At 38.9% G+C, this 25,382-nt stretch overlaps 1 protein-coding gene across 1 annotated transcript in view; it reads right to left on the bottom strand.

Annotated features, from left to right (window-relative positions):
* PCSK5 (proprotein convertase subtilisin/kexin type 5) overlaps window positions 1-25,382 on the bottom strand; it is a 380,395-nt gene that overhangs the window by 21,167 nt on the left and 333,846 nt on the right. Inside the window, exons 27-29 of the mRNA XM_006029202.2 lie at window positions 14,160-14,202; window positions 13,201-13,343; window positions 10,988-11,188 (exon numbers count right to left, since the gene is read on the bottom strand). Of these exons, the coding sequence (XP_006029264.1) occupies window positions 10,988-11,188; window positions 13,201-13,343; window positions 14,160-14,202 (387 nt within the window). The remainder of the gene's footprint in view (window positions 1-10,987; window positions 11,189-13,200; window positions 13,344-14,159; window positions 14,203-25,382) is intronic.

Raw genomic sequence — 25,382 nt, 5'->3', positions numbered from 1 at the left:
AGCAGGAAGACTCCTTTGTGTTCTCCCTACTGAATCTTTAAATTTGAAAAATTAGGCTTCTAACTCCTAGTGGGAAACCTGAGACCCTGAGTTAATATTTGCAGAGACTTTGCTCAGCAGTAGACTAGATTTCAAGGGGCTGAGGAACACACCTAATTTGTCAAAGGGTCACCTGTTAACACGAGATACCAGCAAGTTGTTCCTTATTCTAATGCAGACAAAAGGCTGCTCAAATTAAAAGAAGCATGGCATGCAGGAATCCCATCAAGGCAATTCTTATTAAAGATGAGAGTAGACTCTGTCAAGTTTGACCTCTAGACCTCTTGTATTTTAACTGCTTCTATTTTGTATCAGTAGATCTGCATGTTTCTCTTTACCTGTGTTTAACATACTCTGTCCTTCCTAGCAGCATTATTCTCTGGTTTCAGTATGTTATGACTGTGATTACTTTTTCATCAGATGGTCATATATAATAATAGGTGCTTTTGGATGTAGCTCAGGGCAATCAAATGTCACAGAAAACAGAAACTCTCCCAATTTTTTGGCCAGTCCCATCATCTTCATTGCTTTTAAACAAATCTATTCTTTTACATTTCTGTTATGCTAGAGTTTAAATTAGGTATCCTCTATCCTGTGCTCAGTGGCAGCTGTTCAAGGTTTAGGTATCCTCTATCCTGTGCTCAGTGGCAGATATTCAAGGGGAAGTGCTGTAAAGACCACAGCATTTAGCCATTGTTGTCTTTGGCTTACCAAGGCCCTTGATTCCATTTCATGGCCTCAAAAAAGAATCAATGAGCAAATGAGAACATGAATATACAGCAAATAAGAGTGAATATGAGTAACACAGAATGAACATGGGCATGTGAACTACTAAATACGTGGCCTCTTTTATTAATTTCGTTAATTACTTTATTATCCTTTTGTGAGACAAAAAAAATCAAGGTGAGATAGGTTGGTTTTCTTATATCCTTTATAATTTGAAAACACTCAGTTAAACCACATCTAACTCCTCTTCTTCCCAGGCTAACTCAGAAGGTCAGAGATCCTACAGAGCCTCTGTGGTCCGTAGTGCTGACATGGTTAAAGTAATCCAATGTTTGTAGCTGATAGGAAAGGAGCAACCTTTGACTCTCCAGTCTAAATGGCCAAGTTTCTATTTACATATAGGTCAACTGAAGGCAACCTTAGCATAAGTGTAGAGTAGGATTCAAACTCACAACTCTAGAGCTATAACAAGATACCCTAGCTGCTCTGCCAGGCATGATATCCCTAGCCTTTTTATCTTATCCTCAACCATAAGTCTCTTCATACCTTCCACTGGCTTCATTTGCCTTTTCTGGATCTATTCTTTCTTAGAAACAGCAAAAACATGTGTCCAAAGTAGAATGTTTTACAGTTCACATGGTGCCCAAAACTAAGTTTGATACAGTATACCATTATTAAACATTGTCTCATTTTCTATCACTTTGCTAAGGCACCATGAGAGAATCTATACAGGCCTTTTTCTTTAGCCTTGATGAGGCAAGTGATAACTATCTCTCCCTGGGTAACAGGAAAGCCACAGCTGCATGCCTTAAATGTTTGGATTGTCAGAGAGGGCAGTAGGGCTGGGGCAGCTGTGATAACTTAAGTAATCCTTCCAACACATTTATAAGAGAGATGGGCTCTAGTGACTGAAGTTTGTTGTTACTCAGGGAGGGGAAGGGTTTGTGGAGGAAGGGAGAGGAACAGTCCTTTCTTGATTTAAACTTTAGCTTGACTTAGCTTGGTTTAGTTAGCCTCACTTAGACTCTGGAGTGTAGGAAGCCTTTATAACCTTGATAGTAATTGTTTTTGGAGGCAGACATTGAAAAGCTAGGTGCTTGGCAGGAAGTAGGATTTCTAGATCCTGAGCTAGAGGTGCTATGGGGTAATTCTTAATACTTATTTCAATTTGAGCTGGGTGCTAGACAGATATCATGAGAAGCACTATAAAACAATACTTTCTTTTTTTTCTGGGGATCCTACAAGTTCAGAATCCATTACCCTCTAAGAAATATACAAAACATTATCAGCATTCATAGCCATACACTTAACCAACTTAAATTCCATCTGTTCTTATACTGCTTAATTTATTTAAAGCTATTTGGAGTCTCTCTCAATGCTCTGGATGTTACTAATTAAACCAATATATAGATAACTTCATTTTAGTCTTCAGGTGAATAAGAAAAGTACAGTATAGGTCTAAAGAGATCCCTAAGCACCCTACTTCCTGGCAGCTGTTTTTTTCACAAGATGCTACTGTTTCGTTTCATAGCTATTTATTTCCTTAATACTGTCTTATTGTAAACTAGATCAAAGCCTTTTAAAAAATAGGGCCACCTTTTAATTAGTAGGTAACAGTCCTTGAAAAGCGAGGCATCATTTTTTCTCTCCTGTAAATTGGCAGTATTAATCTGTTTTGTTTTTTTTCCCAAGCGTGTTACTTTTCTGTCTTTTAAATGTTTTGTCTTTCATTTTCTTTGGTATTGAGGCAAGATTCTTATTCTGGGAATTCTTGGATTCCCCTTGATTCCTCTTTTAAAAAGTAGCTATACAAGCCCTCTTTGACCATCTTGAATTATTATTGCTCTTTTGTGTAGCCACATTATTAATTAGTATTTCTCACTTTTATGTACCTCTAAAACCTCAAAAGAACTGAATACCATCTGCTCTTGGTAGCTAACTTGAATTGCTTTTTTTCAAGTTGCTCTATCAACTCCTTGGAACCCTTTATGTCAAGGCTATGCTCTGATTTCCTTTAGAAAATATCTGAACTTTTTTTTTTTTTTTTTTCAATTCAAGGGTGAATTCAGATTTCAATTCAGCTTCTCAACAGCCACATACTTTTCAGTATTTTATTTCATATTTTTTCCTCTGATATCCCCACCGTAGGCAGGACAAATTCTTTTAAGTCGTATCACAGCATACTAATTATGAGTGAAGAAAAGAGACTAAATATAACAGAAGCATCCACTGCCAAGATAATGGGACCTTGACCTTGTCTGAGACATTGGGATAGTACAAATAGAAGTTGGAGAAAGCTGAAACAGAGCGGCTGTTAGCAGCTGCTGAAGAATGGTTTACAGGCTCTCATCTCTCTGAAAACATTTCCCTCTTTTTGCATTTAAAAAACAACAGGGTTTTTTTGTTTTTTGTGGGGGTTCTTTTACAAGAAGGTATTTCGGTACTGAAGACTGCAGTCTAAAGCTTGCATCTTTGGTTCCTTGGCAACATGTGTGATATGGCTATCTTTGAACGACCACTTTTGTAGTATGTCTGAACGTCCACCAGAGGGAAATGTGCACAAGCAGTTGAGCTTGAGATGCTTCATATGTGTCGCAGAACTTCAATAAATGCAACTTCTAACTTTCCAGTCCGACAAATATTTATACACCTCTCTTAAGAATGCTTTTCCTAGTACTGATATGAAAAGCTTCCAATTAACTTGGGTCATTCAGATTTGGGTTTCCCCTGCCTCAAAACAACCACTGACTCTACCCAGGTTTTAAAAAATTAAGGCCCAACTCTGCTCTTGATAGTCTGTTTAACTGCTTCTCAAATGTCATTTTCTTGCTCCTTTAGAAAGTGGCCAATGTTCTACATATGCTCCAAATGTCCTCCAAAATTCTGCAAAGGTTTCATGACGGATGCCCGTGCACAGCACCTGCCATATTATGAACAGTGCTTTTATAAACAGGCATATGCACCTGCATATTATGAACAGCTTTGTAGAGTTGTCAAGAAAACTGGCCAGACCACTGACAAAATATTTGCTTGGCTTTTGTTCTAATGACTGATGGTAATTTGAAAACAAATGGCTATTTTCTGCCATATAAAAACATTTCATCTGTTGCTGAAAAACATTACTCACTCTGGACATGTGACAAGTTAAGCTTTGTAGGGCTGGCTGAAGTAGAATTAATTGGTATCTGAGTTGTCTGCATGAAGGAAAAGAGTTTTTGGGATTAGGGAGTGAAAAAAGAAATAGAAAGAGGAAAAGAGTTGCCCATTTTAGCTGTTAGTCTTGCATTCTAAGTTAGCTTCTCCAGAGCTTTTATCTGAGATGGCATTGAATAAGGCAAGTTCCCATCTGCTTCACTAGCTATGACGTGTTGTTTTGTGAAGGCTATCCTCTTGTGCTCCAGAATCTAAGCTTTCATTTTAAAAATATTTAAGTCTGTAGTTCTGATGGCTGTACAGAAAACCTTAAATATGCGAGCCAGATGTTCACCAGTGCAATGATGTTGGCCTGGTTCTGCAGACAACCTTGAAATAATAGACAAGAGAGAAATGTGAGCTGCTTCTTTTTATTCAGATAAATAGGATGCTGGCTTGATGCTTTTTGATGATTTAACTATTTATGGTTTCATTTCTGATTTTTTTTTAAAATGGAAAGAGACGTCGTCAGACTTTCAGGGTTTACTAGATGATGTTTTTCCTTAAATTTCTCATAAACTATATCACCTATATAAATACCCACTAAGACTAGAACGTGGCTCAGTGTCGCATTTAATTCCTATTTCCTTCATCAGTAAAGGAAATTTAGCTGCTTTACTTCCTATTTCAAAAACTTCAAGAGCTAACTTTTACTTTGCTGTTTTGTGAGTTAAGCTCTTGCCTGGTGTAGCACTCTATCCATTCAGGTGGTTCCGAGGTTTCTCAAGTGAAAGACAATTTTTAGTGTTTCTCCTTCTTTCTTATTTATACTGTCTCAAAATGAGTCAGTGTTGTACAACGTGACATAAGACCATGTTAAAGAACCACAGAAATAAGTAATTTCTTCTAACACTAAATAAGGAACTTTATTGGAATAGGGACAGCACTGAATAAAATTCTAGTCCCAATGAAGCCATGTGTCTGTAAAGTTATTTTCTCTCTGTGTCACCGTAGTATTTCTAGTAGCACAGATTAAAAGAAAAAGTTCATATTTGGAACCCTTCACATACCTTATTACTTACTGTTAAGAATACAAGGTGAAAAAAGGGGCTGGATCTATGCAGTGAATGGGCATGTCTGAAGAGAGAGACATTAGTATACAGTCCTCACCTTTCAAAGAGCTGCTTAAATATACAGTCATCTCTTTGATCTTCCTAGCAGGCAGCCATAAGAGAACTCACATTAGAGGATGAGCAGTCTCTTTGTGCTTCTTGTCCTGCTCATCTCTCTTCAGCTTGATGCTTATGCACATAATTTACCCTTCATCCATACAGGCTAGGGACAAACATTACACATAAACCAGCTTAAGTGATCAGAAACTGGTTTAAACCTGTAACAGAACAGATGTTCAGTGCACATAAACCAGTTTGAAAATGGCTGAAACCAGTTTTTTAGATAAACCTGGTTGAATGTAGTATCAGACTAAACGGATTTGGATCAAACCGGTTTATGCAATGTCTGTCCTAGGCAACTGTTTTGCTAATCGGGCTATAAACACTGTTATCAGCCCCCTGCTGGCTTGCTTTCCTGTCAGTTTGCTGCAGACAGTATAAAGAAGCAGGGAGGGAGACTGAAAAGATCTGTATCATCAACAGATGCATGCACTGCAGCCCCTCTATGCCCCCTTGCCTCAGAGTGCTAGCAGGGAGCCGGGGGCTGGCAACACTCCCACCCCTTGAGCAGTGAGTGGGGAAAAGCCTGGGATGGTGCAGGCAGACCTCTCTAATCAGAGATCCTGCAGGGGCCTGGCCATGCCCTGCCCTCAGCTCAGCACTGTGGAAGAGAAGGTAGGGCTGCTCTAACAGCCCCTGGCTTCTAGTCTGAGCAACTGGAGGCATGTACCTGAATTTCTGGAATGAAAAGGGAATGTCTATCCACCTCCTAAATTGGTTCAAGCTTTGTAGGTTAGACTAACCTGGAAAGATTAAATCAATTTAGGCTCAGGCTTTTTGAATGTCTGTCCCTAGCCACAGTGAAAGATCTAACCGTTAAAGTTCATGTTTATCAAAGCCACCTTGTTTTTTTTCCATTTAGGGACCACATGGTCTGACAGTATTCAGGTAAATGAGGGAGATTAAAATGATTAAATTTTGATCTTCATATCAAATTAGCACCCACATTTGTACTTGCTCCTCTGATTTTAATTAAAAATATGCCAGCTTCTACTAAAGGATCTGTGTTTCTATGTCAATGTTTTTTACAGGCCTAACCACGAAACATGGTACATTGTTGCAGTGAGGAGTCTAAAACAAACTGCACTAGTAGGGCTGTTGTAGCCACGCACACATTCCAGTTTAGAAGGTGACCTGTTTGGTTTATGCATTGTATAGTAAAGATGTGATTTGAATATGATCCAGTTATTTCCAGTGGGGATGCTATTTAGTGTGTTAGATTTTATTCTGCTTCTGGTACTGGCCTTGCAAAAATGATACTGCCATGAATAAAAATGTATAAACAAACCACATATCTCTAAAAGATGATTACAATTACAAAGACATAATAAAATGTAATGAAAACAATATCCATATGTAATAAAATACTAGAACCTATCCTATCTCTCTCAAAGACTTATGAGAATTATAAATTTAAAGGTACTGTAGGATTGGTGAGAGGTAAATCACAGCCCCCCAATAACCATTAATTTCCAGTCTAGTTATTTTGTAATAACCATAACTTTAGTTTACAAACAAATGCCTAGAATATAAAATCTCCATGCAACTCCAAGAGGGTTGACAAAGATTATATGGGTTAGTAAATAAGTTTTGCTTGCCTCTTACAACCTTAAAATTCATATATGAATGTTGTTTAAAAAGATTTCTTAATATCTTTTATGCTGCTACATCTTCCTTTCTAAATGTCCATAATAATTTTTCATCTAGAGTTGTCCCCTATCCATATTCCCCCATCTCTCTCTTGTCTATCCATTTAATATCTTTTCCTGGTCTTCTCCTCAGCTTTCCCATACACCCCAAAATACATAGCCTCTATGATGAATTATGCATTTGGCCCCTACTTCCTCTAAATCTTCAGTTTCTGAATATTTTTTTTTCTTTCAACCAACCCTCTCTGAGGATGTTACACTTTTAATTGATGTAATTTACTGTAGTGTTAAGGAAAAAGTGTGAAGATTGATGCAGTTGGTTCATGACTTCTCATAAGGGTATCCAATGACAGCCAATGGATGCTATTTCTATTATGTGTTGTAATATATATGAGGTGTACTAGATATGTGCTTACTTTTGCATAGTTAATTACAGTGTTGTTTGGGGGCCTTTTTTGAGAGTAAATTGAAAGTAACTATTCCCTCTTGGATGTTTCATAGACACAGATCTAAGCCTACACCCATTGTTTCCTTTGCACCTCACAAAAGAATGCATTAGGCTATGCTGTGTAACTGTGCAACACACAAGCTTGGGGTGTGGTATTTATAGTGAACTGACAAAATGAAGACCTGATTGCAGCTTACAAAATGTCTAGTCCCGTTGAAAGGGTATGTGTAATCACTTGGTGAATCAAGCCTACACTAGTATGTCTCCTGGCTCCCAAAATCATTTCATCATCTGGTACACCAGATAAAATACAGATGTTTCAAGCTACAAACACAGAGCTCAACCTTTTTTTTTTTTCTTGGCTTGTCCTTTTAAATGTCCAGATGCCAGACAATATCTGTTTCTTTATTTCATGCCATGATATTACTTATTAATGATTCCCAGTTTGGAATGGAATATTTTGCCCACCAGAATACTCACAAAATTGGTATTATTTTAGAGAGTTATTCTCTATAGAATGTCTGGATTGGTATGTGGGCTCATGAAAATTCATGAGACTGGTCTTTCATTTATCCTTATGCAAGAAGTGGAAGTTAGAAAAAATGTGTCCTCTGCACCCAGAAAGAGATTTTCATCTTCACCAAGATGCATCAGTCTCCCAAAAGAAATTCAGTCTCTGCATTGATTCATCTTGTAGCATGCTGTGCTTAATTTATTATCCAGGAGGCAAACTGGAACAAGTCTCACTTCATAAGACTTACAAGGGTTGGTTGTGAACCATCATATCCAATCTGATTGATCAATTTAGTTATTAAACTGGTTGGTAGGGTTTTAAATTACACTGCCCATATCCATATACTCAAATTGGTTCCAGAGGGCTGAAGACAATGGCCTCATTATTTGTGAATAAAATGTAAAGTCTAGCAACACCCTGCCTCTCTCACTTCAGCATTGTCATAGAAGAAAGGCAAGATGCCTTTGTAAAAGCTGTCATAGTCATTACTGAACTAAACGATGTGGGTCAAATAATTTTGGCCAGATTACTGGCTGTGTCATGGTCATCACAGAAGCCATATATTTCATTTCATTATACCAGAGAAGTAGGCACTCCCCACGAATCTTAGGATCTAATAGTGAGTTTGATTTTGCTTCTACTAGTAAACAGCCACAGCAAAGGTCCCCTGTGCTGCTCTTCTCTTTTTACCTTAAGCTATATACTGCACAACCTTCATCTCTATTTACTGTGTTAAAGCATTACTTCATATTTTGTGATCTCCTAGCCCCAAGACTGGGAAGGGGAGGGTGATGCTAGGTTTTGTTTGACCACTACATTTCAACCTGTCCACCATGGATGATCATGTCAGGAAAAAACTATGACTGGTACAGTTCTTTGTCTGGGGAGCTGTACCACTCGTAGTTCTTTCCTGGCATGAAAAACTGTCACAGAGAGCAAGAGCATCACTGAGAGCAAGAACAAGCAGATTTTCTTTTATCTTACCCATTCTTGTAATGATGATAATGAAGGATCACAAACTCAATAGGAGTCAGTCATGTGAGGTTTTCACAAGAAAAGCAAATGACTTTTATGTGACAGACCTCTGACATGGAAACCATAATTCTATGGATAGATAGTATACTTGGAGGTCTGCAGTTTGCAGATATCTCTCCCCTAAAATGCATTGAAAACCAAAATGAAGCAAAAGACTAGTAGTCTTATCACAGCAGTTGAACAAATAGGTCTTTCTTTACTTTTGCTTTTGACTTGGTGATAAGTTCACGTGTCCTGAGACAACCCTACCACTTCAGAAGAAGTAGCCTTGGGAACTGTTGAGTTTACTTTCTTGGGTAGCACCACTCATAAATCTTGATTGCATCTACCGTGTATCAACTCAAGTGGGTAAGGCGAATACTGCTGGTTTGGAAGCTCACACCAGCATGGAAGTTTCATAGTATTAGCCTCAGTGCTAAATGATGAATCTTTGGGTTAGAGCACACGTGTCAAATATAATTCAGCTCATAAAACCATGCCACCAGGTTCACTGGTAGTCCAGCAGGGTACCAGAAGTTAGGGGGCATAACCTGCTACAGAATTTGGGGTCCCTGGACCCTGATGAATATGGTCATTAGTGGCAGCCACATGGACTAGTGCCACCACTAGAATGCAGGCCCATGACACCCCTGGATGATTGCTTCTGCCTCCAGACACATGCTGCTACACATTCCAGGACCCGTGCTGCCCCCTAAACATGGTTTCAAGCTGCTGTCCGTCCTGGACCCACTGTAGTTGCTGCTGCTTCAGGAGGAGTCCCTGCTGTCCAGATCCAGACACCCCTGGCTTAGTACCAAGTGTATGCAAAAGAACAGCTTCAGTGCAAATGCCCAATCCAGATATACTGAGTGCTTTGGTATATAAGGAATATTTAGATATTGAAGCAGACTCCATTACTAAGGGCTGCACAATAGTACAAATGAGAAAGTGGACTTATCTTACCCATATCTTGAGAATACAGCTCTCTAAATAAGCCCTATTTTGATGGTCCCAGTTCCAAAGAGGTTGATCCAGAAGGACATTTACATCACAATAATGACTAAAGCAGTAATTCTACAGATAGATGCCTTAAACAGTTTAAAGGAAAAGGCCAAGGATAGTACTGGTTGGCAAGTGCCTTGTGCACTTGAAAATGTAAGGTATGGTTTGGATTGCCTGGAAGGAGGGCAACTTGAATTTTTATTCTTTCTTTGACTCAGTCTTTTACCTGTGACACAATCTTCTTATGGATACAATAGGGAATAATACTTCATTATCTTTGTGAAATGACACAATTTATATCAGACCAACTTTTCAAGTGTTATTACTTGTGGTGTGTGTTGTTTTTTTTTGTTATTTTTTTTGCTTATTAGGTCCAAATAAATGTTTGACTCTAAAGTAAATTTTGAGTTGGACTGTTTGTAACTCTCCAGTTTATTTTTTAATATGTTCAGTAATCCAAATAATGATTAATACTGCTTGATTTGTTTTGTTCTCTGATTGCATGGATCAGGCTCATGCATTTTATATTACTAACATAGCGCAGAATACAAATTATTAATATTCACAGTGATGTCTTCATTAATTGTCTACTGACCAAAATAAATTTGCTGAAGAAACTAGTAAATAACTTGTTTACTTTGAAAAAAAAGGAGAGTACTGTGATCTGTTTTCACGTAGTTGTTAAACAGGAAAAAATGACAAAATAATAAAATAAGTGATGTGCTACAAATAATTATTTGCTTCAATAATACTAAAAATGTTTAGATATATCACCTTCCTTACCTTCTAGAAATATTTTACTATTGTTAATTAATCTCTTAAGGTTACAGAGTAAGGACAAAGGGAGGGCTAAAACTCAAGTTCCGGCTCCAAATCCTGTGTTCAGTTCATTATATCATGATATCTAATTTTTTCCCCCACTATACTACTTACAAACTGTTTATAACATCATCTCCAATTCTCTTCAGGTGACATTCATCCTGGTGCAGAAGGCCAATACAAGGTTGAAAAAACCAGGACCTAAACTGGACTTAAGTTGCATAAAAACTCTATTGTTTCTGTCTGGGGGGTGGGGGGACTTTAACCCTGGGATCAAATGCTCTTAATCAGTTCTATTCAAGTTATAGGACTTTAGAAACAGAAGAATGGGACTCCTTTTCAAACTTCTTCATTAATCTTAGTGGTACACAGTGATGAAGCGACAGAGATCAGAGGATATGTATCAACATACCATTCCAGGGTTTTCTCTCTGTTGGTTCGTTATCTGGATTCACGCACCTCCCATGATATATCCAGAAATTCTTTTTGCAGCTGGTGCAGTCATCATAGTTGAACCATTCACATGTGGCACAGGTCTTGTGACATGCTTCACATACTCCAGTAACATAATCACCATAGAAACCAGCTTTGCATTCATTCACACATATCCCATCTTTAAAAAAGATATAGAGCCTTTAAGCCATGATCTTGCTGAAACAGAGCAAGCACCCCAAACTGGAAAATTAGAAATGCTATTCCACCCTTGTCCATCCTGGGTATATAGAGGAAGAGCAACAGAGGGTGTGTCTACAAGAGACGCTTACTGCGCAGTAGCCTGATAACATTGTGCATTAACATGCTGGTCAAAAACCAAAGAATGCAAAAAACCAAAAATGCAAAGTGCGCAGTGTTATTAGGCTACTGCACAGTAACCATCACAAAAAAAAAAAAAACCTGGACTGGAGATACTGTGCAGTAACTGTAGTTACTGTGCCTTTAGGTAGAACTTCATTAAGGAACTACTAAACTAAATGCACAGTAATTACTACACATTAATAAACGTGTAGACACACTCACTGAGAATAACTCACATTTAAGGATTAATTCATTCCTAGTCTGCCTTATGTAGGCTTCAACCTTTTTGGAAATGACGAATATTTTGAAAGACTGCATATGATTTTAAGCCATATGATTCCCATAAAATCAATTGGAAACTAATAAATCAAAGTCAAGTGGGAATCTTAAAGTTGAGAAACATCACAACTCTGACATGAAACCTTGTGCAGTTTGACTGGGATGGAGGAAGGTGCGTGCTTCTAAGCTCTCTTAGAAAAGAGGCAATTTTAGAAAAGCAGGCAGAATAGTAGAAGGGGTGTGAAATATTTATTGTAAACCTCCTTAAGCCCTCCTTAGACAGCAATACAAAAACTAAACTCAGTGCAGTCTTAGACAATTTTACACAACTTTCAACCCAACACTTTTGAGTTGAACACTTTTCAAATACAGATGGCTCCATCCAAATCTTTAAATTCCTGTAGTCTTGCACAAACTTTAATTTTGGATCTGAATTTCACAGTTCAGCCCTTTAGCAAAGATGAATCCAACAAAAATCTAAGATCCAAAAATTCCATGTTCAACTCTAGATCAAGGTTTTGAGACTCTAATAAATCTCTAGTTTCCAGCAAACGTGAAGCCAGTATTGAGTAAACCTGAAGCAAGACACTTGGATACTAGTGAGATGATATTAAAGTACCAAAATAACAGTTAGCAGCATAAAACCCTGACAAGCAAGGAAGAAAAATCCTTTGCTAAGTTGATCAGTTATGGCTGTGGATGGTGAAGACTAAAAAATAGTTTGTGACTTTCTTCCCAATAACACAACTGCACAGGAAGGAACTGCCCTGTGGTCTAAATGGACATTTAAGAAGTGGCAATTCATTTAGCAAAAACGAGAGAAAAGTTGCTGGTTTTTCCCTGCTAAAAATAGGAAGAGAAGGAGCTTATAATGTACTTGGTCCAAGGCTAGCATAAAAGTTGCCTAAAGTTAACACCACAGAGCATGAAGCAGTTTATACGTCACAGCTTTTAGTACTGGAGCATGAAGTAAATCTTACACTAGGATTTTATAACCTAGGGGCTCAGACATTGGCAGTGTTGTCTGACAGCCTTGACTGACTGATGGTTTTGTTATGAAACAATAAGGAATTCTTGGTTTTGTGTGAACTTGATGTGCACTTCAGTAGTTTTAACTGAAGTTTTGCTCGGGTGGTGGGGCTTGTTGTTCTACTTAGACCTGAAAGTCAAAGTGTAATTAGAAGGTACATAACGCATTTTAAAGTGAAAAAAGGTTTGCATGGTTTTCTGTGAACTGAAACCACCTCGTTTCACACAGCACTATAAAATAGAAATATTTTCCTATATGCACTCAGAGTGAGTAGGGATGCTAACGCTCATTTAAAAAAAAAAAGTAGGATTTCATAGTTGAACATTTTGAGACCTTTGAACCAAAAGATGCCTTGAATTTACACAAAGGGTCTAATTTTACAAAGTTGTTGAGTTCCCTCAGTTTCCATCCCTTTCAATAGAAGGTGCTAGGGCATCTCAGAAGATGGGATCCATATTTTGTCCTTCAAGGCAAGCCTCCAGATCCTATTGTATATGGACAGTGCGTGTTACTGTGCTTACCTGAAAGATAAAAGTCTTTGTTGCACCAGAAGCACTCATGCTCATTACAGCTGCCACAGTTGTTTGGACATTCCATGCACTCTTGAGCATTTTCATCAGCATAAGTATTCCCCGGGCAGTTTCTGTAGCAGTACTGCTTATACCTGTTGGGAGAACATGCCCTGCAAGTTTTATATAAATCTTTTTTCAGGACCTGGAGTTCATATTCTGTTATTCTGTGTGTATATGGGGGGGGGGAGGAGCGGCAGGGGGATGGCAGCCGTGTATGCACAAGAATCTGGGGAAGGTCTATTCTCTTCATAATGAACATGCATACTTCCTTAGGAAATGTATTAGAACTACTCAGTCACAAAATGACTACTTAGTTTACCCTAAAGCCACAACAAGTCGGATTTATTAATATTAAGGTTCTCCTATAGTCTTGTAAAGTTTGTTTTTTAAACAATTGAAGCATGCAACTGTGTTCCCAATTAGTGTATTTGTTTACTGCAGTTGTTGGGTAACAGCTGGTCATTTGGGGAAATCTGCAGATAGGTTACTGCCTCTAGTCGATCTGGGTAATGTGTATGTCTATACTGGAAGTTGTCCAGCTTTGTTTTTTACTTGTGGTATAGTGCCAGGTCTCTGTATGCAGGCTTATATGTTTACATTCTTGCTGGTATGGGTCTATTTGGCGCTAACTGCCCTCAGCTCTTATAGCTAGTGAGAGCTGAAGATACTAAGTACCATGTCCTTTAAATCAGCTATTCTTTATTTTAGTCTTTAACATGGGCTATAAAGTTTTGTGATGCTACCCTTACACTCCCATATTTTTTCCTTTCTTAAAGCTTCCAGAAATCCATTTTTGTTCAACAAGTAGCCATGAAGCCTATGGATATGGCAAAACTTCCAGTAATCTCTCAAATGGAGCATGGGTTTTGTTTCTGAAATTGTAGATGCTAACAGAAAGTTGTACTTACATGTAATAATTGTGAATGCACGATGTACAGTTTTTTGGGTCATCTGAAATTAAAAAACAAACAACCCCCACAAAGTTACCTGAGTGGTTCAAAACAAAATGGTGGCACAGTTTTTAAAATGTGATCATTTTTATGAGGTTGGAATTACTAGAGGTAGACCTGAAGTGGTATATTTGCTCTGAATTGCCATATATTTTGAAGACCTTTCATTTCAAAAACAGGTTCTTGCTTAAATCTTTAAGCGACTAGTCATTTTGAGTGCCCATGAGGCACCAAATAAAGGCTAGATTCTTAAAAGGTATGATGCGTGCATTTGCCGGAACACACGTGTACATTGGAGCTGGGCAAAATTAGGGAGCAAAACCTTTTTTTAATGAAAAAATATACATATCATCGGTTGACTTTTGTTTTTCTGAATTAATTCCCTCCCTCCTCCCTAGATTCATTGGGAATTTTCTTGCCTGAAGGAAAGTCCAATAGTGGGAATGGCATAGGTGGCAGAAGCCCGGGGCTGGCAGGGCTGACCCCCCACCAAACTGGGCCAGCAACAGCAACTCCAGCACCACTGCCACATGCTCCTCTGCTGCTACGTGCACAGTACCAGTGAGCACCGACCCCAGAAAAGCCTTATGGCAGGGAGGGGCAGGGTCATCATTGACACCCCCCCCAATAATATTTTTTAGTGCTGCTTGTGGGGCGTGGTAGGTGGCTTCTGCTTCCTTTTTTTCTCCTTAACTACCCAAAGAGAGCAGATAGGACTGGAGATTTTTGCCCCTTCTTTTATTATTTTACCACCAAAGTATTTGGAATGTCATCAGTATTACAATAAAACTACTTCTGAATCCCTAGAAACTGCCTTTTGAATCCCTAGGTTAAGGCAGACATGAGTGCAGAGACTAGCCCATGGTCAGTGTTTATACATATTTGGCCATAAAATACCTGTAATTAATTTCCTGATACTTAACAGTTCTCTTAGGACAACATTTTCAATTACCCTATTTTTACTGGGTCCACAGTATTTCCAGGTACATGTATTACATCTTATAAATGCACAGCCAATAGCTAGCATGCAGCAACATGGTTTTTATACAGACATTTGCCAATTTGTTCATGAAAGTGTGAGGTTTTTCCTACAAATGTTGCATATTTGTTGCAGATATGCTCTGTAATATATACATCATAAATAGAACCAGCAACCACTTAACTTCAGTGTTTTTTTGGATTAGGTTTTCTTAATGTTGATGGAGAAAATATTATTAAAATACGTAAGAACTTTCTCTGGAAAGATTTTTTTTTTTTTTTTTTATCATCGATGAAAGCTATTTGGTTTGCCCAGGGCTCCTTTTGCATGGTTTCTGAGAGCAGTAATGAGTTCTATAAGGAAATTTCATCCAAAAGGCATTTTCCAAGTTGATTGCTGTCCCTGCCAATATATATGACATTGTTGTTACTTCATAAATTTTTGATTAATCAAGGCAGGTTTTTGCATATAAGTAAAGCATGTATGTAATACTCCCGTATTTCCTTTGTTTCCTTCGTCTTTGTTTCACTATACAGCAGCAAATCACAAGCTGTCTGAAAAATTCTTATAAAAAGCTGCAGAATTATCTAACAAACTGTAAGAAGAAAATTATAGGGAATACGTGTCTTGAACTCTGGAGAATGATCTCTCTGAAAATACCAATAATTTAATTTTTGATTTTTTGTCATTTAGAGTAAATTCTGGGGTTATATCGTCAAAGCTAAATCAAACACACTCAGCTCTCATCTGTAATTTTTTTTCCTGACAAAAGACAATTCAAGAATCCAATCCCATATTTAAATTTCAGTTGTCATTAAATCATGATATTGGAGCACAGTTTTTATTTGGTGACTGTTAAATCATTTGTCAGAATTTGTCATGGCATTACTTCTTCTCTGAAAAATTAAGATGGCTATAAACTGAAAGCTCCCATTTTGTTTGCACAGCTAGAACTTCTGAGTTAAAATTGTTAGGATCAATTAACCTTGGATGACGGGAAAAATGAAATCCAAAGGGCATTGATTTCTCTGATGTCAGACAGAAATAAAGCACAACTCTGTCACAGTTCTATAATACTGAATTAACTGTTCAATATGATACCTGCCTTTATAACATTCTCATTTGAAACCATTTTTGGAAAAGGCCCTATTCTGCAAGATCTTATTGATACCAATGCTTTACAGCAGTAGCCAATTTTAAAATCTGCCAAACTAATACAATCAATGTTGGATAAAACAAGCACAGAAGTATTCTGGGCTGGATGTCCAGTGCATTCTCCCAAGTGGGTAGCTATAGGAGATCTGAATCTCCAGAAGTTGAGCAAATCAGGAGAGGGGTCAAGTTCCATGAGGCTCTTTTGTCATGTGACTGCTAACGATTGATCTGTATCTTATCCAGGTATAAGGTATTGTTTCCCATTACTTTGGTCCTTATCCCTCATTTTTTTTTAAAGCCAAATATAAAACTCCCATTGATTACCAAGATTCCATCCATTAAATTGTAAGGCCAAATTCTACAAGCAGATGTATGTGAACATTTCACATTGATTTTGTGGTCTCATTACAAAGGTATTAGATAAAAAAGGATCACCTAGAGTTCATGGAAAAAAGTAGTTTGGTTTCTCTTGTCCTTTTGTAATGAACTGACATTTTCCCACGTACTCCTGACCCAGAAGTCAGGAGTGAAGAAAATGTGCAGCAGAAGCATAATTCATATAGGAAGGTACATTCAATGATTAACTGTTGGTCCAAGGACAGAAACTCGTTTCACTTGGAGGTCTCTGGTTTGACCTTGATTACTGTCTTTCCTATTCCAGAAAGGAAGTATGGGTATTACTGTTCCAAGCATAACATTGTTGTGCTGGAGGTATATTTATGTTCGAATATGTAAAAGAGAGCTGCAAGTGATTTGTAGTCTTAACTTAGAGGCTTAACTAAATATTTACTACATACATTCATATATATTAAAAATTAATTCCAGAGTGTTTTGGAAATTCCTGTCATTGTTCTGCTATACTGCCTATTCTTGTTTTTTGGCCAGAATCCGATTCTGGAAATCATGCTTACTATACTGAATTTTCCCTATTGAACGAGCAGCACTCACTCACTCACTCAAACTCAAAGTCCCATCAAAACAGACCCAGATACTGTGATGACTTACACATGTGCTTTTCTTAATGGCTATGGGTCATCTTTACTGAAGTGTGGAGTAGAAGGTATGTGTATGCGTATATGTTTGCAGGATCAGGTCCTTAGTTTATAACCTTAATCTTAATTTTAATTTCCTGTTTATTAACTATTTTTTAATTAATACATTTTTTCTCTTGAAAATTTGACTTGGCCTTGAGCCCTGGCATGTGCTGAGTGTTCTGCACTTCTTTCCTGATCAGGAGTTGTGGGGATTCAGTGCTTGGATATATCTTACATTTATGCTCTTCTTCCACTTTAATTAGATGTAAAGGCTAGAAATTATTGTATATTATGCTGCAGTTTTCCTTCTAAGGACCAAGGGTTAGTAAATGCTTATTTGCAGCAGTTCTTGTAAGATTTTATTTGCCTTCTACATTCCTTTGAACAATAACACAATAATATAAAAAGGACTAGGAATTGTAATGTATCACTGATGAGTGTAATTATATTTTAACTACCTTAGAACATATTTTATTTTTACTTTATGGCCTTTCAATTAAAATACCTGAAATATACATTCCAATCATAATAGGACTTTTGACTAGTGATGAAACCAAACTAGTTCTCTAGATTGTGGAGAAATTTCAGATTTAGTTTCAAACTTGGGCCTTAAAAGGCCAGTAAAGCATGTAGGAAACCATCTGCCTAAGACAGCTCGCCTCTTCACAGCAGAACTGAAGTGAAATATTTTCTCCAGCTCCTTTGCTTTGGTGAAAAAGACCAACAACAACGATTCAGTTCAACATGAATTTCAAAATGAACTTCAAATGATTTTGCCCTTCTGCCCCACCAAATAAAAAAAACAAAAACAAAACAGAATATAATTTTTAATAAAGCAAGGATTTTTCAAAAGACCATGTTTGGTTTCTAGATTTAAACTCAGAACTGAAGTGAAACTTTCTATTTTACTCAATAGCTGGGTTGGCTGGTTGATTAGTGGGTTTATACTTTTTATTTTCTTCAAAACAACAAGACTTTTTGGTTCATATTGACTCAAATCAATCAGTGTAGCTAGTTAATTTTTTAGTTAGTTAACTTAGACTTTAGATTTAAAAAAACTGTTATTGTCCAGCTCTATGCTCAGTTATGTTCTTCTTGTGTTATGGCAACATTACTTGTTGTCATCATTGCGGTAGTTTGGATGACAAAACAAACTACCCCAGAAATTTGTTCTGTTTGATATCATGATGCAGTGAGAAGTAGTAATGAATGGGCAAAATCAGTTAAAAAGGGCAAAGATTACAGAAATAAGATTGTGCCATTATTCCATATTTTACATGCAATGTTCCAATAATTTGCAGAGGGTATTTTAGAAGGAGATTAATGATGATTAAAATCACTGCTTTTAGGCAGCAGGGAAGATTTAAACTTTAGCAGGGATCTGAATGAGGAGAGGCTGAGGTGAGAAAGCAGCATCCATTGAGCTGATGGCATTGATTTACCCTAGTTGGAAAAATAATTTGGTTTAGAGGCTGCTAACCCCTCGCATTACAGACTGTAAAAACACTGCAGTGAGATCTGCAGTCTTCAAACGAGTGGTAATAAGGGGACAGATCTCACACATCAGTATTATTGCTCACTGTTTTAGGAAGAGGAATTTATGATTCCATGCCTATTGAAGTAAAAAATAAGAATACTTCAATAAAAATAAAAGCAGCCTAAAATTGAAAGGCTAAACACCCTGAGAATTCATGCAGTAGGAGCAGTAGTTGAGCAATGGGCATTGAAATAATCTAGGGGAAAATCAAAGGCATTCAAAATGGTGGCTCAGGCTTTGTCTGGAGATTATGGGACTTAAATATAGAATAAAAGAGGGTAATAACTATCCTGAATAAGAGTACAAATTATAATACTCTTGGACATTTCAGAAATATAATACAATGATTCAAAGTAGTTTGGCAGATGCATTATTTTTAAAGTGAGCTTTATATGTATTAAGGGTTATAATTCTTAAGGCTATAATTCATCTTTGAAAGAAATTACAATCTACAGAAACATATATAAAGCCATGCTGATGGAGAGGGTGGCAAGATTTGGTCTTTATTACCTTTGCATAAAGTGCTTGATACTTTTTTTTTATGTTACAAAATACTCCATTAGTAATTCCACTGAAATAAATAGGTCTACTTGTTGAGTAAGGCAGTACTCAGTGTGGGCATCTACACATGTGCTTTATTGTGGAGTTAACTGATTTAGCTCCACAGTAGTGTCACCATTTACACATGTGATGCTATTAGGCCTGAGTAAACTAATCAACTCTGCTGTAGGATATTACTGCCCAACACAAGTACTATCCTATGGTGGAGTTTAGTGTGCTGAAATGCACATGTAGATGGTGACCAGGGCTGGCTGGGCACGAGAGTGCTACATTATGGAGGCCGCCTGCCCTCTAACCCTACACAGTAGCACCCTTGTGCCCCAGCCAGCCCCTCTGCAACCCCTCACGAGCTGGGGTGGAGCAGCTCCAGGCTGGCAGGCTGACCCCCCAGATCTTCTGCCAGCCAGGGTTGCACTGGCCTGGCTCAATGTGCTATGGTCCTGGGTGCATGTGTAAGCACTGTGCCCAGGAGCAATAAACTCTGGAGTAAACTGTGCAGGAGTTTATTCAGGTGCACTTATTTCATGTGTAGCTGCACATGTAAGCATACTGGATGACAGTAATATGGTCCAAATCTTGGACAAGAGAATTGGTGGAAAGTTTACAATTTCCCCTGCTACCAAAAATATGCATGAAGGACTCATATAGGAAAGTTCCCTCCCATGTGCAGTTAATCCCAGAAATGTTGAACCCCTCCAGTCAGTAAGAGGTTCTACAGGTGCTCATCCTTACATGAAGGCCAAAAACCAGTGCGTGTACCTATTTTACTATTTGAAAGAGTCATTGATATTATACATGAGAGAAAGTTGAAGACAGGATCTTTCTAAAAATGTGTTTCTTCAGGTACACAGCAGAACACACTAGCAACAGATCAGGAACAAACTCTTCTTTATTATTTCATTTCTACAGAGAACTCAGACTTTAGATGGCTGCTGACATGCCACATTTTAAGGTAGACTGTTAGAAGTGAAGCAGTCATGCTTTGCATGCCATGAGGAATGTTATCCTGCACCCACACTAATAGGAAGCTCAAAGAACTAATGAGTTCCTAAGGACAAGGCTTTGAATCTCAAATAATTAGAAGTCCAAATGCTGATTTCAGTTGTACTAATTCCAGTGAAGTTGATTGAGTCTTACCCATGCAATGAAAGCATATAATTGGCACACAAAATTTGTCAAAACCTGTCATCCCAGAAGCTAGGGCTGAACAATTTTTTGAATACTAAAAAGGGATTTGGCTCTACAGGTCCAGGCTGGAGAAACTGGAGAGACCAAATGTCTGAATTTGCAAAAATGACTGGCCTCTTGGGTAAATCAATTTATTTTAATGGGTTTGCCCCAAGGATGAATGCTATTCCATATCGAAAGGAAAGGTCATAAAGAAAGCATTTGCTTTACTGACTCTTGTGGGGTGTGTGTGTGTGTGTGTGTGTGTGGTATAGTCTAAACCTCCAAGGGAACTCTCATCTTAAAATAGAGTCGAAAGATAAAATTATTGAATCTAATGTTCTGCCTAAACAGAAATATGACTGCTGGGAGGGAGGGGATGAAATCTATTCCAAATTTACTGGGCATTATTTTTTTTTGCACAGATTGCATTCCCCACTCAAGAAGCCTGTACAAACAAGTCTTATTATCTGCAAATCTAAGACCTATCCTGAAAGATTAACCTCTCAAGGAAGATTTACTTGGAGATAAAAGAGGATCCTTATAATAATTTTTCTAGTATTTTGAAAGTCCAGTCTATTCATCATCAGGGGTGGCTTTAAGAAATGAAGTTTTCCTTTGTGTTTTCTCTGGTTACTATGGGAACTAGATTGCTTTCTAATCATTTATCAAGAACACAGCAGCTAGAATCCCAATCTGTACCTGTATGCTTAAGTCTTTTCACAGTACTACCCTTTAGTCATCCCTTTAAATATTTTCCAAAAGCATTTTCATTTACTCCTACTGTATTCTCATAATGCAGGGATCTGCAAGTATATAGCCCACAGGCTGGATTTGACCTGCGGAGCCACTGGATCCAGTCCATTGAGTCTGGGGGTTTTGCTAGTGTTCCAGATTTGGGGGACTTTCCCCATGCCATGTCTGCACCAGTACCAGGGCTGCAAATGGGTGTTCATGGGAGAGAAGTGCCAGTGATGTAGGAGCAGCCGCCTGGTCCTGGTGCAGCTTCCATGACCTGACCCTCATAGAATCATAGAAGCAGGGTTGGAAGGGACCTTGTAGATCTTCAGGTCTGACCCCCTGCCTGGGCAGGAAGAAAAATGGGCTCAAATGACCCCAGCCAGGTAGGCATCAAGCTGCTTCTTAAAGACCCCCAGGGTAAGAGCCAGCACCACTTCCCTTGGAAGTCGGTTCCAGATCCTAGCCGCCCTGACTGTGAAGTAGTTCTTACAGATGTCTAATCTAAATCTACTCTCCAACAGCTTGTGGCCATTATTCCTTGTTATCCCGGGGGGCGCTGGGGGAAACAAGGTCTCCCCCAAACCCTTCTGGTCCCCTCTAGTGAGTTTATAGAAGGTCACCAGGTCCCCCCTCAGCCTTCTCTTGTGAAGGCTGAACAGGTTCAGGTCCCGTAGCCTCTCATTGTAGGGTCTGCCCTGCTGTCCCCAGATCATGCGGGTGGCCCTCCTCTGGACCCTCCCAATGTTGTCCACATCCCTCTTGAAGTGGGGTGCCCAGAACTGGACACAGTACTCCAGCTGCAGCCTGACCAGTGTCGCGTAGAGGGGGAGGATCACCTCCTTGGACCTAGTTGAGATGCACCTGTGGATGCACGATAAGGTCCGGTTAGCCCTGCTGACTGTGACCTCGCATTGTCGGCCCATGTTCATCTTGGAGTCGATAATGACTCCAAGATCCCTTTCTGCCTCTGTGCTCTCAAGAAGGGAGTTTCCCATCTTATAAGTGTGTTGCCGGTTACTACTGCCCAAGTGCAGCACCCTGCACTTGTCCGTATTGAAACACATCCTGTTTTTGTTAGCCCACCCCCGCAACCTATCCAGGTCTTTCTGCAGTCTTTCCCTCCCTGCTAACGTGCCCACCTCACCCCAAATTTTGGTATCATCAGCAAATTTGAACAGGTTGCTTTTCACCCCATTGTCCAAATCGCTGATAAAGAAATTGAACAGTGTGGGCCCAAGGACCGAGCCCTGGGGACTCCGCTGCCCACTTCCCCCCAGGTCAAATATGACCCGTCCACCACCACCCTCTGAGTACGACCCTTCAGCCAATTTGCAATCCATCTGACCGTGTAGGCATCGATGCCACAGTCGCCTAGTTTTTTAATGAGGATGGGGTGGTCAACAGTGTCAAAGGCCTTGCTGAAGTCCAGAAAGACTACATCCACAGCAACACCTGCATCCAATGCTTTTGTGACCTGATTGTAAAAGGCAATCAGGTTGGTCTGACATGACCTGTCCCTAATGAAACTGTGCTGGTTGCCCTGGTGACCCTGGCACTGGCATGGGTGCAGACAAAGCCTCCTACCTCTAATGCATAATAGAAGCCCTCTAGCCCACATCGGACCAGAGCCTGGGTGTTCTGGCCCACAACTTGGAAAAGTTTCCAGATGCCGTCATAGATTTAATAGTGTTTTGCAAGCTATTGAACCTTGTTTTTTTGTGTGTGCGCCAGTGTCTGTTTCTTCTATTGTATCTAAGATTGATTTGGTCTTAAATGATCTTTGATAGACTTATACTGATGTACCTGAGAAGTGTAATTGGCACTAAGTGGTTCTTACTTCCAGGAGTTCTACCACTCAAGAGAATTTCATTATCTAATCTTTTAATGAACCTTTCAATGAGTAAAATAGAATTGCTCCTCTTGGCACTCTTGTTGTTTTCTATCAGTCCAACCTGATATTACAGGGGAACGGGTACTTGTCATTTCTGTTCTTCCATACACTTAAAATGGAGTGGTGGTTGGCTAGCACCTCTGGAAATTAGACCCTGACCTTCTAAAACTCAAGCACTCCAAGTCAGATGTCACTTTGGAATATATACTCTGGAGGTTTCTTCTGTTCCATGGTAGTCAATCATACATATATGTATCTGTGACTATTTTATGTATGTGTATTTTATTTGAAAATGAATTACTTCAGTTTTAGACTTCTTAGACACCATTATCATCTAAATATAACAACAATGACGGCAATGACAATAACGACATGGCTTGAGAAAGGGCACTTGATGCTTGAATATTTGCCCAATAGCTCTCCCAACTTTACAGGTGAGCCAGTAAAAGGTATCACAGAAAGCCTCATCTTTCATCTAAATATGAATATTTAAAATAATGAGTAAAATGCTACTTTGCACATGCACATTACAGGGTTTAATTCTCTGTGTCTTTTTTTCTTTCAGGTATCTAGAGTATCTCAGGCTCTACCTGTGTAGTTTACAGAGATGAAAATGCACATAATCATACAAGATAGGCAAATACCCGTATCTAAAAAATAGGAACTACAAAAGCATGTACCCAAACTACAGTCTTCCTACAAATCTGTTTATGACCCCCTATCACTGTGCCTCTGTATTGTCACATTGACATCTTGGATCTAAATTTTGAGGGAAACAAATGGGTTTTGATGTGCTTCTTTAGAACAATGGAAATTATGACAAGCACCATCAATCCTTGTTTTTCAGCATCTTGGCTCACAGATGGAATCACAGAAATTTCTCTCCAGCACCCTCCTGTGAATCATTTGCTATGGGAACTCCAGGGTATGCAGCTATTTGGATCGTTGTCATCCTTTTTTAAACCTCCAGTCAGATTAAAACTAATCAAAAGTGGGAGCATCTACATGGCACCTAATACACTGCAGAGGTTATTGTTCTGGAGTTAGTTGCTCCATGCACATGTTACAATGTTGCAGCTGGGAGCAATTTAACTGGGAAGCAATAAACTCTCCAGTTTATTCAGGAGCACCACATGGAGCTGAGGTGTAGGCTGGTCCCCCTGGCTCAACATGCTGTGAAAGGGCTGGCTGGGGCACGGGGGAACTTCACTGTGGGGCTAACTGGCAGGCAGCGCCCTCGCTGAAGCACCCTCATGCCCCAGCCAGCTGGACAGCATATATGTGTGTGCTACTGAGGACTTTTTTTTAAATACAAATTTTGTAAATACAAGTAGTATCCTGCTGCAGAGTAAATTAGTTTACTCAAGCCTAATAGGGCTGCATGTGTAGATGCCAGGACATTTACTGCACAGCCAACTAGTCAACTGTGCAGTAAACATCTCTTGTAGACATGCCCAGGAGGTATTTTTTCTCTCCCCAGGGGCAACATGTACTACCCCCAATGCACTCTGACCCTGCTACCACCACCAGGGAACAAACAACTGAAAATGAGAATAAATCTCTTTTTTTTTTTTTCTTCTGGCAATAGAAAGCTAAACCACTGGGTAGTATCTGACACTGATGGCAATAGTCTATAGGTCTCCGTACTCATTTGCTTTAATTTCTATATCTAATCTTAAACTATTTTTATATTGGTGCTAATCCTCATAATATCTGAGTGCAATCGTCAAAGTTAGCTTGAGTTGTACCCCAGACCACTACCTACATTATAGGAGAAACTCATGACAAATGTTTTTCTTAACTCAGTTCTTGCCCCTAAAAGCAAATGTGTTTTACCTTAGCACTTTGGCATTAGAAAGTTAATTTCCCTCCTCCAGATGCCTTTCCTTTGCAATCCCAATGTTTTTGACAGTGTCACAGACAGTTTGTTACAGTCCTTTCTTGAAGGCACATTTCTTTCCCGCTACCTTGCATTTTTGTTAGTGGAGCCACTGGTCATTCTCAGGGAGATTCCAGTGATATCATAGCTAATAGCTACTTGGAATACTTTATAACACACTGGATGCATCTACGTGTGCCGCTATGGTGCTGTTGTTACTGCGCCGTCATTTAGTAC

The sequence above is a fragment of the Alligator sinensis genome, unplaced genomic scaffold, assembly GCF_000455745.1.
Source record: "Alligator sinensis unplaced genomic scaffold, ASM45574v1 scaffold204_1, whole genome shotgun sequence".
NCBI lineage: Eukaryota > Metazoa > Chordata > Crocodylia > Alligatoridae > Alligator > Alligator sinensis.
Note: the sequence above shows the minus strand (reverse complement) of the source record. Positions and strands in the feature narration are given on the sequence as shown.